Source organism: Arachis hypogaea, chromosome 8 (genome assembly GCF_003086295.3).
Source record: "Arachis hypogaea cultivar Tifrunner chromosome 8, arahy.Tifrunner.gnm2.J5K5, whole genome shotgun sequence".
In the NCBI taxonomy this organism is placed as follows: Eukaryota; Viridiplantae; Streptophyta; class Magnoliopsida; order Fabales; family Fabaceae; genus Arachis; species Arachis hypogaea.
In genome coordinates this window covers 44,129,262-44,147,270 of record NC_092043.1, presented here as the reverse complement: position 1 = coordinate 44,147,270, position 18,009 = coordinate 44,129,262, and the positions used below count along the sequence as shown (strand labels likewise).

Here is an 18,009-nt window from a genome sequence, read left to right as displayed (position 1 = left end):
CAATAATTTATTGGTTGAATCAATAAACTAATAATAAATCAGTAATTTATAGTTCGATTCTGATAACTATGATTCTAATACAAATACGAAGAGAGGATTTTGAAGGTCAAGTGGAGTAGTTGGATAAGATTTTTTGAATATTATAATTATTATTTGTATTAAAGATAAATTTGTTAAGATTTTTTAAAACACAAAAAACAATAAAAATGATTTTAGTTTTTGATAAAAAATTCAAAGAACAAAACAGTAATATGTAACTTATGTGATTTTTTTTTAAGAATTAATTATATTCATTAAATAATTTTCTACATTTAAATAATTTTATATTTAAGTGATTTGAGTTTCGTATTTTTTTTCGTTTTCTTCTCTTCTTCCCTCCTTCTCATTATTTATTCTAATATAAGGTTCATTAGCATAGTATTAAAAATTAATATAATTTAAAAAATGAATAATATTTAGGAATTTGGGCATATAATGAGGAGGTGATGATGATAATGAGACTTGTTCAACTATTTTAATCGATTAGTAATTGTTTAGCAATTGTTTGATATGGTTGGATAATATTATTTATCAATTATTAGTGACCCACGGTTTAATTAAGTTTATATTTCTGTTTGCTAGTCTATTGTAAGTATTGTCATGTGACTTTGAATACTCATATTCTATTACTTATCATAAAAATAAGTTCAACCGGTTCACATGATGTCCAACTTTTTTATTATTCAATAAGTACCTTGCTGCTATAAGAAACTAAAATTCTATTCACAAGAGATAAAATATATGTATTCAACCCAATAAGGTTCCAAAATGTCAAATATTTCACGTCAGACGTGTTATTGTTAACAACTATCCTCATTTTTTTTTTATTAAAAATAAAGAGATTCGAATTCACAATCTGTTAGATAAAAAAAATATGTAAATTAAAAAAGTAAAAATCTAATTATCCTTAAATCAAGGTGATAAAACTTACACATGATAAAAATTACACATTCGATAATGATTAAGCGTAATCACCCTTATATATAAAGATAATAGGATTTCGATAATGATTAAGCGTAATCACTCTTATATATAAAGATAATAGGATTTACGCATGATAAAAATTTGATGTTTTTAATTATATTTAGGGCAAAAAACGTATTTAAGCCATGGGAGTGAAAAATTTATCGAAATCAGCCAAACTGAATTCCTAGACACCATTCAACCAGAACCAAATTTTTATATAATTCGAATCTAATCGACTCGAATTATACTCTCATGTAGTTCGAAATAAGTTAATTCGAATTACATCGAAGGAATAGCATCAAATAATTCGAAACAATATGTTACGAATTATAAAAGAGTAATTCGAATTAAGTTAATTCGAATTACTATGATAGAGTGAAATAGCACATAATTCGAAAGATATTGATTCGAATTATTGAGCAATTGTAATTCGAATCCAATTGATTCGAATTATATATATATAGTGCGAATTTAGTTGATTCGAATTACAATGAGCCGGAGCTGTATATATATGCTGTGAACTCATGTTGCTCTCAACAAAGAGGTGAGATGGCTAGTGAGGATAGTTTCCTAGTGCTGGTACATCACAGAGGGTCGATTAAGAGAAAAACTCGAGACCTGCAGTTGCTTCATCCTCCGTTCCTGTGTATGAGCCACCGATGCAGCCTGTTGCCACCCCTTCGTTTGCCGTTGATTTGAGCGGCAATGTTGGAGACGAGGTTCGATATGGGGAACATGTTCCCACCGAAGTGCATTGTCCTACACCCGCTGGTGTTGTTGAGGATTTGTTTGATGATCCAGATGACGATGACGTCAAGCCGGATATGATCGCTGATGAGAGCGGCGATGATCTTGGGACTACTGATCCGAGAAGGGCTACAGGTGGATCTAGTTCTGGCACACAGCAGTACCCACCCCATTTTCATCGTTGGACCTGGATGCCATGCGGCAGGACGAAAATACTGTGCAGGCCTCTGGATTTGGTGCTAGAGATACGGAAGGGTCTGCTGGTATCACCGAGTTCGAGGTTGGCCAACAATTTCAGGATAAAGATGAGGCGCTGTTGAGTGTGAAGACGTACAACATCTGCCGAGGGGTCCAGTACAAGAACATCCCGACTCGTGCTCTTCTCTCAATACGACGTCTGTCAGGAACATCCTCAACTCGGTCCATATCTGGAACTCGGCCTGTACCCCTCTGCGTCGCCTCATCCGGAATAGGAATACCTCTAGGATCCCTCAATAACATCTCTGGCGACAGGAACCTCTTTCCGTGCTGATACCACCATGTCAAGAAATCATGCGACGGACCGGGGTCGGCCACGATGTCGAACTGTAAAATGTGCTCCGCACGCTCCTGCCAGTGAAGATGCCACTCAGGTAAATGTGCCGGGAACCAACGGTCACCTCCTCTCCTGTCCTTCGACATCAAGAAGTCGATGTTCAGGGCGGGACGCGGTGTGGGCTGAACGCCGCCTAACTGCGGTAAAACTCTATCAACCTGATGCCACTCGACCACCGCAAAATTAATCAGGGACGTCCTATACCGCCATAACATCGTATGCCGAGGCTCCAACACCTCCGGATGGACAACCTGGATGACGTCGAGTGCGCTATAGGGCATCCATATGAACTGAAAAAAACAAAATAAAAACATTTTTGCACTTCTGCTAGACAATATAAACTGAAACAACGACTGCAGATACATATGGGCTCAGCGTACTTACATCCCGAGGTTGTAACAAGTCGATCTTCAGGCGAGCCATCTGTACCCGAGGTCCCTTGTTGCTAATCCCAGGATTGTAACCAGACCATTTGTGTAAGAAAATTAAAAAATTCTATTGTGTTCATGACTCACTCTACAAGGCATGAAATTGCTTGCATAATCGAAAATAAATACACCAAAAATACATAGTATAAAACAATAACGGTACCTCGAGGCAAGGGGCCAGCTAATCTCATCATACCCAGTAGGGCTAAAAGTAGGAAACCTCCAGAAGATCCAAGACTGCAGTAACTGTAAAGGGCCAGCTAGCTTCACGACATGTCTGTTGGCGACCCGGCACATGCACCGGTACAACCATGCTAGTGCTGCCGACCCCCAACTGTAGCGACCCATCTCCTCAAGCCGAGCAACATAAGGTAGCCATCTGATGTGTATACGATTGCCGGACTTATCGACAAACAGCTGCGTGCCCAATAACATCATGATATAGGCACAGGCAAAGCGCCTAACTGTCTCCTCATCAGCCCCGTCTGGACACTCTTCAAATGTCTCCTGGAACTAGGTGCAGTTGACTGCGAATTTCTGCACCTGGTTCTCGGGAGGTACAACACCGAGCAACTCACGGAACCACTGCCAAGCTGGCCTCCCACCCTCAATGTAAAGGTGGAAGTCTGTCAGGCAACCACTGACGTAATCTCCGTCCACTGGCAACCCCAGATGGTATGCGACGTCCTGAAGCGTGATGGTGCACTCTCCAAACGGCATGTGGAAGGTGTGCGTCTCAGGCCGCCACCTCTCGACGAATGCGTTGACTAGGGGCTCGTCTAGTCTGAACCATCTGTCGTTCAGTCTCGCAAGATGGTACAATCCAGCCATCTGCAAGTACGGAACATACCTCTCATCAAGACGCATCCCCTGCTGCCGCCTAACGCTGGATATGCAACGACGACGCTGGCCAGTACATAAACCGCATAATTAGAACAGATGCGCAAACCAGTAACATATACAATATATTTCATAAGGAACCAGAAAATAAATCGTTCAACATAACATATATGAAACAAGCGACCAACATTTTATTCTCAAAAAACGCTTACAAAAAACCATTTCACTAAAATCACTATCCAAAACCATTCGCTAAAACCACTATCCAAAACCATTCACGAAACCACTATCCAAAACCATTCACTAAAACCACTTGCCTAAACCGCTAACACTAAAATAAACCGCTATAAAAAACCATTAACAAGGTCCACTAGCCTACACCAGCATCCTAAACCACCACCCTTAACCGCTAACCATCACTAAAACCACTATCCAAAACCATTCACAAAAACCGCTTACAAAAAACCATTTCAAAAACCACTAACAAAAACCACTTGCTTAAACCGCTAACACTAAAATAAACCGCTATAAAAAATCATTAACAAAAACCACTAGCATACACCACTATCCTAAACCACTATTCTAAACCACTAATAGTAACATAAACCATTATCAAAAACCATTAACAAATACCATTATCATAAACCGCTTTCATCAACCACTAACAAAAAACACAATCAACAGCGCAACATCTTAAACCACTAACCTTGTCGTTGATCACACCGGCGATATGAGCAACTCCATCCAAACGATAAAGCCTCCCTGGATCGTCCCCCATCGACTGAAAATGCCGCTCTGGTCTTACTCGACCCGAATGTTGGTCGTTTTCTTTGGGATTTGGTGAGGTTGGAGAATGACAAAGTGATTCGAATGAACTAGGTTCGAACTCCTTATATAGCCGAAACCCTTGTAATTCGAATCAACTTGATTCGAATTACTTAGTAGAACGAAATTCACCTAATTCGAATCAACTTGATTCGAACCTCTCTCGTGCACTTCTCCATCTAATTCGAATTAATATCACTCGAACTAGCCTTTTATAATTCGAATTTATTCGTTTCGAATTACTAGGGAGGATTGCAAGTTTAATTCGTTTTGTATTGATTCGAATTAGCTTGTAGTTGTTTTTGAGAGTAGTTCGGATTGATTCAATTCGAATTACATGTAAATTTAATTCGAATCTTATTGATTCGAATTATATATAAATTGGTCCTGGTAGATTCAGGTATGGAAGTTTGATTTGGCTAATTTGAGTTATATTGAGCTCTCCTTGGCTCATTTGGGTTTTTTACCCTTATATTTACGGGTATGGGTAACTTGACCACCTGATCAAAATTGATCTGACTAAATTATATTGGTTTTATATTCAATAGATCGGACACAATAATCAGGTCAAACTTAATTAAATCTTACCTTAATTAGTTATGGTGTTGATTTTGAGGTTTAAGATTTATATTAATTTGATCTGCATCCAATTATTCAATTAGATTTATATTAATGTTTTAAAAAAATATAATAATATATACAACTTTATTCTTTTCTCATCCAAATTATACAATTTATTTATTTATTTAAGTATAACTTTTATGGTGTATTAATTTTTTTTTACTATTACATATTATTTATATACATTTTTTATAGGGTAAAAAACTCAAATGAGCCAAGGAGAGCTCAATATAACCCAAATCAGCCAAATCAAACTTCCATACCTGAATCCACCAGGACCAATTTATATATAATTCAAATCAATAAGATTTGAATTAAATTTACATGTAATTCGAATTGAATCAATCCGAACTACTCTAAAAAACAACTACAAGTTAATTCGAATCAATACAAAACGAATTAAACTTGCAATCCTCCCTAGTAATTCGAAACGAATAAATTCGAATTATGAAATGCTAGTTCGAGTGATATTAATTCGAATTAGATGGAGAAGTGCACAAGAGAGAGGTTCGAATCAAGTTGATTCGAATTAGGTGAATTTCGTTCTACTAAGTAATTCGAATCAAGTTGATTCGAATTACAAGGGTTTCGGCTATATAAGGAGTTCGAACCTAGTTCATTCGAATCACTTTGTCATTCTCCAACCCCACCAAATCCCAGAGAAAACGACCAACATTCGGGCCGAGTAAGACCAGAGCGGCATTTTCAATCGATGGGAGACGATCCGGGGAGGCTTTATCGTTTGGATGGAGTTGCTCATATCGCTGGTGTGATCAACGACAAGGTTAGTGGTTTAAGATGTTACGCTGTTGATTGTGTTTTTTGTTAGTGGTTGATGAAAGCGGTTTATGATAATGGTATTTGTTAATGGATTTTGATAATGGTTTATGTTACTGTAAGTGGTTTAGAATAGTGGTTTAGGATAGTGGTCTATGCTAGTGGTTTTTGTTAATGGTTTTTTATAGCGGTTTATTTTAGTGTTAGCGGTTTAAGCAAGTGATTTTTGTTAGTGGTTTTTGAAATGGTTTTTCGTAAGCGATTTTTGTGAATGGTTTTGGATAGTGGTTTTAGTGATGGTTAGCGGTTAAGGGTGGTGGTTTAGGATGCTGGTGTAGGCTAGTGGACCTTGTTAATGGTTTTTTATAGCGGTTTATTTTAGTGTTAGCGGTTTAGGCAAGTGGTTTTAGTGAATGGTTTTGGATAGTGGTTTCGTGAATGGTTTTGGATAGTGGTTTTAGCAAATGGTTTTGGATAGTGATTTTAGTGAATGGTTTTTTGTAAGCGTTTTTTGAGAATAAATGTTGGTCGCTTGTTTCATATATGTTATGTTGAACGATTTATTTTCTGGTTCCTTATGAAATATATTGTATATGTTACTGGTTTGTGCATCTGTTCTAATAATGCGGTTTATGTACTGGCCAGCCTCGTCGTTGCATATCCAGCGTTAGGTGGCAGCAGGAGATGCGTCTTGATGAGAGGTACGTTCCGTACTTGCAGACGGCCGGATTGTACCATCTTGCAAGACTGAACGACAGATGGCTCCGACTAGACGAGCCCCTAGTCAGTGCATTCGTCGAGAGGTGGCGGCCTGAGACGCACGCCTTCCACATGCCGTTTGGAGAGTGCACCATCACGCTTCAGGACGTCGCATACCATCTGGGGTTGCCAGTGGACGGAGATTACGTCAGTGGTTGCCTGACAGACTTCCACCTTTACATTGAGGGTGGGAGGCCAGCTTGGCAGTGGTTCTGTGAGTTGCTCGGTGTTGTACCTCCCGAGAACCAGGTGCAGAAATTCGCAGTCAACTGCACCTGGTTCCAAGAGACATTTAGAGAGTGTCCAGACGGGGCTGATGAGGAGACAGTTAGGCGCTTTGCCCGTGCCTATATCATGATGTTATTGGGCACGCAGCTGTTCGCCGAAAAGTCCGGCAATCGTATACACATCAGATGGCTACCCTATGTTACTCGACTTGAGGAGATGGGGCGCTACAGTTGGGGGTCGGCAGCACTAGCATGGTTGTACCGGTGCATGTGCCGAGTCGCCAACAGACATGTCGTGAAGCTAGCTGGCCCTTTACAGTTACTGCAGTCTTGGATCTTCTGGAGGTTTCCTACTTTTAGGCCTACTGGGTATGATGAGATTAGCTGGCCCCTTACCTCGAGGTACCGTTATTGTTTTATACTATGTATTTTTGTTGTATTTATTTTCGATTTTGCAAGCAATTTCATGCCTTGTAGAGTGAGTCATAAACACAATAGAATTTTTTAATTTTCTTACACAAATGGTCTGGTTACAATCCTGGGATTAGCAACAAGGGACCTCGGGTACAGATGGCTCGCCTGAAGATCGACTTGTTACAGCCTCGGGATGTAAGTACGCTGGCCCATATGTATCTGCAGTCGTTGTTTCAGTTTATATTGTCTAGCAGAAGTGCAAAAATGTTTTTTGTTTTTTTCAGTTCATATGGATGCCCTATAGCGCACTCGACGTCATCCAGGTTGTCCATCCGGAGGTGTTGGAGCCTCGGCATACGATGTTATGGCGGTGTAGAACGTCCCTGGTTTATTTTGCGGTGGTCGAGTGGCATCAGGTTGATAGAGTTTTACCGCAGTTAGGCGGCGTTCAGCCCACACCGCGTCCCGCCCTGAACATTGACTTCTTGATGTCGAAGGATGGGAGAGGAGGTGACCGTTGGTTCCCGGCACATTTACCTGAGTGGCATCTTCACTGGCAGGAGCGTGCGGAGCACATTTTACAGTTCGACATCGTGGCCGACCCCGGTTCGTCGCATGATTTCTTGACATGGTGGTATCAGCACGGAAAGAGGTTCCTGTCGCCAGAGATGTTATTGGGGGATCCTAGAGGTATTCCTATTCCGGATGAGGCGACGCAGAGGGGTACAGGCCGAGTTCCAGATATGGACCGAGTTGAGGATGTTCCTGACAGACGTCGTATTGAGAGAAGAGCACGAGTCGGGACACGTCGTAGCCAGCGTGAGTGGAATTGGGTGGATCATGCTATGGATGACGTCGAGGACGCAGTTAGGGGTGGGGGGAGGCGGCGTGGTCGTGGAGGCAGGAGGAGGGTGGCTGCTGGTGGAGAGGGTGCCCATCAGCTTGGGGGGGTGCAGCTGGAGGAGGTGATGTTGCGGGGGTTTATAGGGCCTATCAGGGCGGGCATGATGGTGAGTGGCATGGATCTGCTATGGGAGATCCCACGAGTCACACTGACGCTGGGCTTGGGGGCGGACCTCTTGGAGATTATTTCGTAGGTGTTCCCGGTGACGATCAGACCCTTTAGGAGAGTACTCCATGGGTGAGTCCGGGCTCGATGTTTCCAGACTTCCTTGCTAGTGATGGGATTGTGGCCGAGTTCGGTGGACCGCATTTCCTAGATGATATCCGGACCATCATGCAGGAGGATGAGGCTGCACCAGGACGGGTTCACACGAGAGGGACACAGACACCGCTAGATGTAGATCTGAACGAGCCTGCCATGGTGCCTCCTGCGCATACTTTTGCCATGGGTGGGACGCCAGCATTGGCCTAGACTCTGGGGTCACATTCAGTTGCCGGCCCGTCATCATCCAGACCCGTGCATGTTCTGCCCATGACCCCGACAGACGCAGTTCCGGATGACAGCGACGACTCGATTGAGGATGAGGAGCCACTTATACGTAGGGGTTACAGGACACGAGTGCCACGCCGATGTGGCACGGGGTCGCACCTATTTAGATGATTTATGGATAGTGGTGTATGTCGTGTTATTATGTTTATATTATGTACCTTCTTTGTTGGTTATCAGTGTTATGTTATGTACTTTGATGTTATGTTATGTACTTTGATGTTATGTACATGTTATGTTATGTACTTTGATGTTATGTTACATATTATCAGTCATCCCATCAGATAGTGTAGTTTGTTTTAGTCACTAAATTCCAAAATTAGAAAGACATTCAACATACATATGTGGTACGAATTACAAGTTTCAACACTTATAGAATACAACTTACTTCCACGTAGAACAATGGTTGCTAACTGAAATAAAATACATCTGCTGATATAGTAAGAAATAAAAACAGACAAACCAAATCTCCTATTAATTCCCAGCATTCCCGCTGGGTCCTGCCGCTTGTGGACAACTACGACGGGTGTGTCCTGGCTGCCTGCAAAGGCCACATCTCTTTGGCCGGTTCGGATCTGCATTATCCATGTTGGTGCGAACGTGTGTGGACCTTGGACGACCCTCCCTCGCACAACTCATGTTCGGATCCGGTATAACGATAGGCCCGGCATATGGTGGCCAGAAACCCTCCGAAATGGGAGGTGTAAATCCCATCTGATAAACACCGAAAACGGAACTAAGGCGATAGACCTGGTGGACGTAAGGCTGCCATGTAAGACGTGAATAAGCACAGCAAGCTAGTGCGTGAGGACACGGGAAATGAAGTGCTTGGAAGTATCCACAATCACAAGTCTTGGACCCTAATGAGACCCTGTACGTACCAAGTGAGAATGAACCTGTCGGAGTCGTCTCAGCCACGGTGTACTCCGAGTTATCCCTGTCATAAACAGTCACCGTGAAGCACATGACTGTCTTCAGGTTGGCCTCGATACACTTTACTAGGTCTTGACTGAATTGTTGTCCAGTACCCATCTGAGCCTCGACCTCCCTACCCTTTCGGACAAATAGCTCAGCCAGCCTTCCGTATGTGGCCTTCACCAGCGAGCAAACAGGGAGGTTTCTTACCCCTTTCAGGATTGAATTGACACACTCCGAAATATTGGTCGTCATGTGTCCGAATCTTCGACCCTCATCACAGTACTGTGTCCATAACGAATACTCAATTCGGTTCGCACAGTCACACATTGCCGAATTCTCAGCGCAGAATGTCAAACCAGTAGTCGAACTCCACTTCAGTCTTCGCATATGCTGCGTTAACAAGAAGCCTCCGGGCATCTTTTCCCTTGAAGGTCAGGGCGAAATTCGCTATAACGTGTCGAATGCAGAACGCCCGGTATGCAGCCGGAGGTAGCCATCCCCCATCGGGAGCCTTGAGGGTTGCCTTGATGCCGTTATGCCTATCTAAAATAACTAACAGACCCGGCTGAGGTGTCACGTGCTCACGGAGGTGGGAAAGAAAGAAAGACCAAGACTCAGCATTCTCACCCTCAACTAGTGCAAATGCCACGGGGAGTATGTTAGAGTTTTTGTCCTGTGCAATCGCGACTTGCAATGTTCCCCCATACTTGCCATATAGATGGGTGCCGTCAATACTCACCAACGGCTTGCAATGACGGAATCCCTCGATACAAGGGGGAAAGTCCAGAACAGCCTATGAAAATAAGCCTGAGACTCGTCATGCTGTCCCCCAACTCGAACAGGGCAAGTCCTGAGGACGGCTACAGTGCCAGGCATCGTCAGCTAAACTCCTAAAACCCACCTAGGGAGCTCGTTGTACGACTCATCCCAGTCCCCATATATGATGGCAACGGCCTTCTGCTTCGCCATTCATACCCTCCTGTACGTTGGCATGAACCCAAAGTGTGCAGCCGTGGCATTTTGAAGCACCTTGATGTTGACGGCGGCATCAGCCCTAACCATCGGCATAATGAATGTCGCTATCACATGGTAGTCCAGACTCCTATGGTCGCTGGAGATGGAGGTGGCGAGACAGGTATGCGGTCCGTTGTACCGCTTCACTTCCCAAATCCCCTTCCGCTGTCGGAGACTCAACCGAATCAACCATGCGCACCCATTCCCAAACTCAGAACACTTTCCCACATACCTGCGATAGTCAGACTCAACGACCTTGTACTGGACCCCTCGGCGGATGCTGTACGTCTTCACACTCAACAGCGCCTCATCTTTATCCTGAAATTGTTGGCCAACCTGGAACTCGGTCATACCGGCAGACCCTTCCGTATCTCTAGTGCCAAATCTAGAGGCCTGCCAGTATTTTCGTCCTGCCGCATGGCATCCAGGTCCAACGATGAAAAATGGGGTGGGTACTGCTGTGTGCCAGAACTAAATCCACATGTAGCCCTTCTCGGATCATAGTCCCAAGATCATCGCCGCTCTCATCAGCGATCATATCCGGCTCGACGTCATCGTCATCTGGATCATCAAACAAATCCTCAACAACACCAGCGGGTGTAGGACAATGCACTTCGGTAGGAACATGTTCCCCATATTGAACCTCGTCTCCAACATTGCCGCTCAGATCAACGGCAAACGAAGGGGAGGCAACAGGCTGCATCGGTGGCTCATACACAGGAACGGAAGATAAAGCAACCGCAGGTCTCGAGCTCGAGCCGGCAACTGCGGCTATAGTATTGGCATTCCGGTTCGAACCACCCGAACTAGATACCACATCAACCAGCTTTGCCAACAACTCTGGTGTCCTTACCTCGGGAAACTGCCTACGACAAATAAACATAACCTGCAAGTCCTCATCACTACCGATCGTGAAAGAATCATACTTCATGGTGTCATGGAGCACCGTTGTTGGAATGCGATAGAAAAACTTCTTTACCCTTTTAACTCCTTCGAGACCAAGCTTCTCCAGCACATAGCTAACAAGAGCATCGTAGGTGGTTGTTGGCCTCACGATAATACATAGGGGATCCTTATCAGTGAACTTCACGCCAGATCGAGTTTTTCTCTTAATCGACCCTCTGTGATGTACCAGCACTAGAAAAATCCTCACTAGCCATCTCACCTCTTTGTTGAGAGCAACATGAGTTCACAGCATATATATACAGCTCCGGCTCATTGTAATTCGAATCAACTAAATTTGCACTATATATATATAATTCGAATCAATTTGATTCGAATTACAATTACTCAATAATTCGAATCAATATCTTTCGAATTATGTGCTATTTCACTCTATCATAGTAATTCGAATTAACTTAATTCGAATTACTCTTTTATAATTCGTAACATATTGTTTCGAATTACTTAATGCTATTCCTTCGATGTAATTCGAATTAACTTATTTCGAACTACATGAGAGTATAATTCGAGTCAATTAGATTCGAATTATATAAAAATTTGTTCTGGTTGAGTGGTGTCTAGAAATTCAGTTTGGCTGATTTCGGTAAATCAATTTTTTTTATTTTATTTTCAGTCAGATATTCCAATTACCCGAATCGATCAACCCCCTATTTCATTGATTTGGATTAGTTAGAATTTACACAAAAAATTTCATATTCGAACTAACTCCACCTATGATACTCTTAACTTTATCATTATTTTATAATTTTTTTCAGATAATAGAATTTATTTTCTTTATTTTAACAAAGAAATAAGGAAATCAACAAATAACTAAATTTGATCTCTTTTTTTGTGAATCGAAATTGAAAATAAGGTTGTTGCCTAGATTGAAAAACTGTTCATGACCAGCTAAAATAAGGAGAAAAGCATTAATAAGAATAATTTTGTATATAATGGCTTCAATAATTTATCTAAATTAAATTATTTTAATTATTTCTTAATTTACGTAAGTAATCATAACTGATGAATTATATATTTATTTTCCTTCACTTTTCTCTTGGTGATTCTATTCTTTTGGAAATTAAAGCATAATTGCTTTCTCCGTGTTCCTCTACTTTTGCAAAAACTTGTCCTGCTATTATTTATATAATTATTATTAATTTAAATTCTTTAAAAAATAGTTTTATAATATGATATTAGAGCTTTTTTAACCTAAATCTAAAATTCGGTTATCAACTCTTGATGACTAAAAAAAATGAGCATAAGATAAAATAAAAGAAAAAAAAATATCTATGCAAAGTTTGTGAAAAATAAGGACATTATTTGAAGAAAAAATATTATATGTATATTAAAATTAGCTATTAAAATCAATTACTAATATATTTTTGTATAAATATATTTGTAGTTTAATTTATTTTCAATATGTATTTATATTATATTTTAATATGTATTTTTCACTGATAACTTATTTTGATAATTGATTTTACTGTACATGTTACATGGTTATAATAATAATAATAATGGGATAAAATATATTTTTCATCTCTAAAATTTGCCAAAAATATTAAAAATACTTTTAAGTTTTATTTTGTTTTAATTTTGTCTAAGAAATTTTCGATTTGTATCAAATATACTATTGATAGCTATTTTTTTTAAGTTTAAGATTATTCAACAATAATACATGATAACTATATCAACTTTGCTTATGTTAAATATTGTTATTGTAAAAATATTATTGAATTAGTCATAAATCTTTTAAAAAACTAAATGTTAGAGATAAATTTGATGCAAATCGAAAAATTTTTATAATTAAATTAAACTAAAATAAAATTTATATCTGTGAAATTTTTAATAAACTTTGAAGTCAGAAGATTTTTACTGTAATAATAATAATAATAATAATAAAAGGTGTACCCGTGGTGGTGGAAGGAGCGAGATTTGAGAAATGAGGCGGAGAGTCCGAAAGGCATTTGAAAGCAGCAAATTTGGGCGATGGGAAGTTGAAAGTTGGAAGCTGTGTTGAGTCTGTGAGCACTGAAACTAAAGGAGAGCTCTTTGTGGAAAGACTAGATAATCCATCACTTCTATATAACATGAAACACGAAACAATGTAGTCACTGTCACTACTTCCTAACTACTCACTAGTTGTTACTTGTTTGCTACATTATCATTATTATTATTATTATTATTATTATTCGTTTTTCTAATTTTTGTAAATCAGTCAAAAGTTTACTTTTTCAACATCTAGATTTAGTCAATAACTTGTTTCAGCAATTTTTTATTTAAATTAATAAAATATAATATTTACAAAAACGTTTAATTTATCAAATATTTACCAATATATGTTATGTGACACATTCCGAGAATTGTGCTCTACATCAAGGGAAGAAATCCAAGATTCTAAAACTCGAATTGCTCTTACTAATAGTTTATCGGTTTATTGATTCGATTGTAGTTTAACTTTATAGTTCAATTTGAATAATTATTTTATAATAAAATAATAGATAAACTATTAAAAATACATCTGAATAATTGTTACTAATAAAAATATATTTATTATCAGCAAAAATATTCTCAAATAATTTAAAAATATAACAAAAATACTTAATATTAAATATGTGTTCTCAAAAATATTTTAGAGATTGAATTTTAATGTGATTTTTTATAAATATGATTAAAAAAATGAGATATTTTTATTTTTAAAATTTAATAATTTTTTGTTAAGTATATAATTTTTTTTGTCAACAGCCAATAATATTTTTAAAAAATAAAATAAAAATAGATATCAAAATTTTATGCTATTTTTTGCGTGTATTTTTTAAATAGTTATCTAAACATTCTTATAAAATTTTAGATCAAATATATAAACAATTTATCAAATACAAAAGTCGTTTGCCACTTAAAAAAATGAGGCACCTGCGCCTGACAAAAATAGTGGTTTTATCCTGCTAACTTAGTATTGCGGTGTAAATGTGGGGATGGTGGTTTTGTCCGCCCACATTCCCTCTAAAGTGTTTGCGACATACTAATATTTAGGTAGTATTAATTTCTTTTTTTAAATTTACTCCTAATAATGATATAATTTTTAACATTTCAAAATATCTCTTGACATTGTATTAATTAAAATTTGTGCTAGAAAGTAGTTACTTCTGTCTTCTTACCTACATAAGATTTCATGCATTTCATTTTTCTTAATTTGTGAAATAAATGGTTAAATTAATCTTTAAATTTTTTTTAAATTAGTTTTCCAACAAATCTTTTAATTAAATTCGTTTTTTAAAGATTTAAATTAGTCATGTTAGTTCTTCTGTCACTTTCATTATTAATAGCGTTAGAATTTGTTGATATGGTATATTAAGTAACATCACAACACATACTTAATAGTTTTAATTAAGGGATAAGTATTGTTTTGGTCCCTAATGTTCAAGGTCAGAATCGAAACCATCCCAATATAATTTTTTATTTAGAATCGTCCTTAACGTTTTATTTCGTATTAAAATCGTCCTTTTTAATAAATTTTTTAATTTTATTACTAAATTACTCTTATTCTAATAAAAAAATTATAAAATTAAAAAAAAAAAAGAAAAGACACGAGGGGGAGGGGAGAGGGGAAAGGACGCGAGGGGGGAAGGAAAAAGGGAAAGGGAGAGGAGGAAGGGGGGACGACGCCGACGAAGCTTGGAGCCGCCGTCGCCGTTGTCGTTGCCATCGCAAGCCAGGGAGAGAGCTTCTACTTTTGCACCACTGTTGCTCGTCGCCTCGCCGCTGCACCTCGCCGCTTCTGCTTCTTGCTTCGGCCTATGTTTCTGCTTCGTCTTCTACTTCATCTTCTGCTTCTTACTTCTGTCTCTGCTTTCTGCTTCTACTTGATGAGCTTCTGCTTCTTCTGGGTCTGCTTCTACTTCTACTTCTAATCTGATTTTGATTTGTTATTTTCTGATTTTATTGTTATTATGTGTTGATTTGGTTGTTGAATTTTATGTTGTTATTTCTAAATTTGAATAATGTTTTAGTTGTTGGTGTTGTTGAATCTGATTATTAGTATTTGTTGAATCTGAATTTGAATAATGGATTTGTTCATCATAATCCCTAATTCCCTAATTTTTTTTTTTGGTTTTGTTCTTGTTCTTATTTTTGGATTTCTGTTGCTTTTTTTGTTTTTGGATTTCTTGTTTCTCCCTAATACCAAATGATACGAAATAAGAAATAAATAAAAAGACAAAGATTGAAATTGAATAAAAAAATAAATTGAAATTGAAATAAAAAAATAAAAGGAATAAATTAAAATTGAATAAAAAATAATCATTTCATTTAATTTGATGAGTTTTGTTTACATTTGTTATTTCATCCATCTCATGATCATTCGCGAATTGATTATAATAATAACAGGTTAGCATTTTCTCTATTTTTTTATTTAATTCACAGTACTACAACTTGTAATTCCTGCATTTTTCATATGTTTAAGTGCAAGTTTTTACTTGTCTCTCAAAAGAGTTTATATAAAGAGTTTATATTTCTTGTATCAATGACGTTTTTGGACTGACCTTTGATAAGGAGACAGATAAATTTGACATCTAAGTACGTCTTGTTTTAAATGAAATACTCGTATTTGAAATTATTCCATGTTTTTGTCTTGTTTTAAATGAAATATTCGTATTTGAAATTATTCCATGTTTTTAGGGAAAACGTTTAGCTTCTATGACTTTGGATGGCTGTCTAACCTGTTAAATAAATTCAGCGAATCGATTATTATAGAGATGATCAACATTGTGAATGGTTAAACAGCCATCCAAAGTCACAAAAGCTAAACGTTTTCCCTAAAAACATGGAATAATTTCAAATACGAATATTTCATTTAAAACACTTAGATGTCAAATTTATCTGCCTCCTTATCAAAAGTCAGTCCAAAAATGCCATTGATACCAAAGAAATATAAACTCTTTTAAGAGACGAGTAAAAACTTGCACTTAAACATATGACAAATGCAGGAATTACAAGTTGTAGTGCTATAAATTGAATTTGAATTAAAAAAATAGAGAAAATGATAACCTGTTAGCATCATAATCAATTCGCAAATGATCATGAAATGGCTTAAATAACAAATGCAAACAAAACTCATCAAATTAAATGACAGATCTAGGGCCCACCAAAAAAATGACAAATCTAGAAAAATTAAATTATAATTTTCAACTCACCTTGAAGAACAAGGTCGCGTAAATGCTCAGACATCGGGCATACAATATCTATGGGAAAAATTTGTAACCTATAAACTAAGACACAACATAGTACTGCAATAACATTAATATACTTAATCTAATTAAAAAACTCGCCTCAGAGAACGATTTGTGCAGAGGACCTAGTATATTCCTTAAAAATCATAGGCACATACCAAAGAAAAAGAAGAAAGAAATAAATAAATTACTTCAAAAGAAAATGTAAGGATTTACAATAGATTGAAAAGAAAATGAAGAAAATCAACATCAGTTTACCCCCTAAATTTTCAATGGAGTCATTTTTTTAAAAAATGAGAAAGAAAGAAGAAAGTGAGACAGTCTCTAGGTAGCAGTAACTAAATTGCAGCAATGAAATGAGGAAAATTGCTATCGAAGAGGGCAATTTTGAAGAGAGAAAGGGAAGGGGGATTGAATAATTGATGTCTCGACCCATTCCTCAATTGCTTCCCAATTGACGCAATTAATTAAAGTGTTATAGACTTATACCCACTAAAGCATTCATATTTTGAAACCAGTCTATTAAACCGGCTTTGGGAGGTCAACAGGCTCTTGCCTCCTAAGAATAATCGAAACAGAACGCCACCATCAGCCACATGGAAGCCGAGAGAAAGACGCATACACTTATGCTAACTTGCTAAGACGGGAGCCTAGTCAATCAAAACAGGGTAACAAATTTTTATTTATCAATGACGCCATGAATGAAACCATGAACCTCCCATCATCCTCTACCCTCCCAAATCCTCAACTTTACTTGGCAAAGCATGAACCATAACATATAAACAAATTCTTATGTCAAAATGCTTTGTCAGTTAAAAGAAGAATTATTACCTCCTCTGATTGCTGCATTGGCGACCAGCATGATTAGACTGCACAGCTTTCTGATTTAGTTGCCAGCTACAGTAACCGATCTGTTGCAAACAACACAAAATTAGTTGTATAGTTACCCCAACATTCAGCTAATGGAAAAGGTGTCCATCTGGAAAGAGAGGAATGACACCATATTCTACCCAAGGTTTCAAATCATACCTTCGAAATCAAAGAGCAATATCTCTGCTTTTGTAATCACTCAAGATCGATCAGGCAGCCATGAGATTGGAAGGCCCCCACGCCAACAATGACCAGGCCGCCGCGTCCTCCACGGTCTTCCATGCTCAAATACTATGCAGACGCAGCCTGGATGCCTTAGAAGCGATAATAAGGAGACAATAACGGG

General features: G+C 38.2%; 1 protein-coding gene across 32 annotated transcripts in view; it reads right to left on the bottom strand.

The window, feature by feature from the left end:
* The window catches only part of LOC112707661 (naringenin 8-dimethylallyltransferase 1, chloroplastic), a 30,860-nt gene that overhangs the window by 11,318 nt on the left and 1,533 nt on the right, over window positions 1-18,009 (bottom strand). For 8 of the 32 annotated variants that reach the window (XM_072201415.1, XM_072201427.1, XM_072201416.1 and 5 more), the window contains 3 exons: window positions 17,823-17,969; window positions 17,625-17,704; window positions 13,477-13,646 (listed from right to left, as the gene is read on the bottom strand). In XM_072201415.1, coding sequence (XP_072057516.1) covers window positions 13,477-13,532 — 56 coding nt within the window. In that variant the 5' untranslated portion in view covers window positions 13,533-13,646; window positions 17,625-17,704; window positions 17,823-17,969. Of the gene's footprint in view, window positions 1-13,476; window positions 13,647-17,624; window positions 17,705-17,822; window positions 17,978-18,009 lie in introns of all 32 variants that reach the window. The other 24 variants (XM_072201422.1, XM_072201420.1, XM_072201432.1 and 21 more) reach the window with 9 other exon arrangements.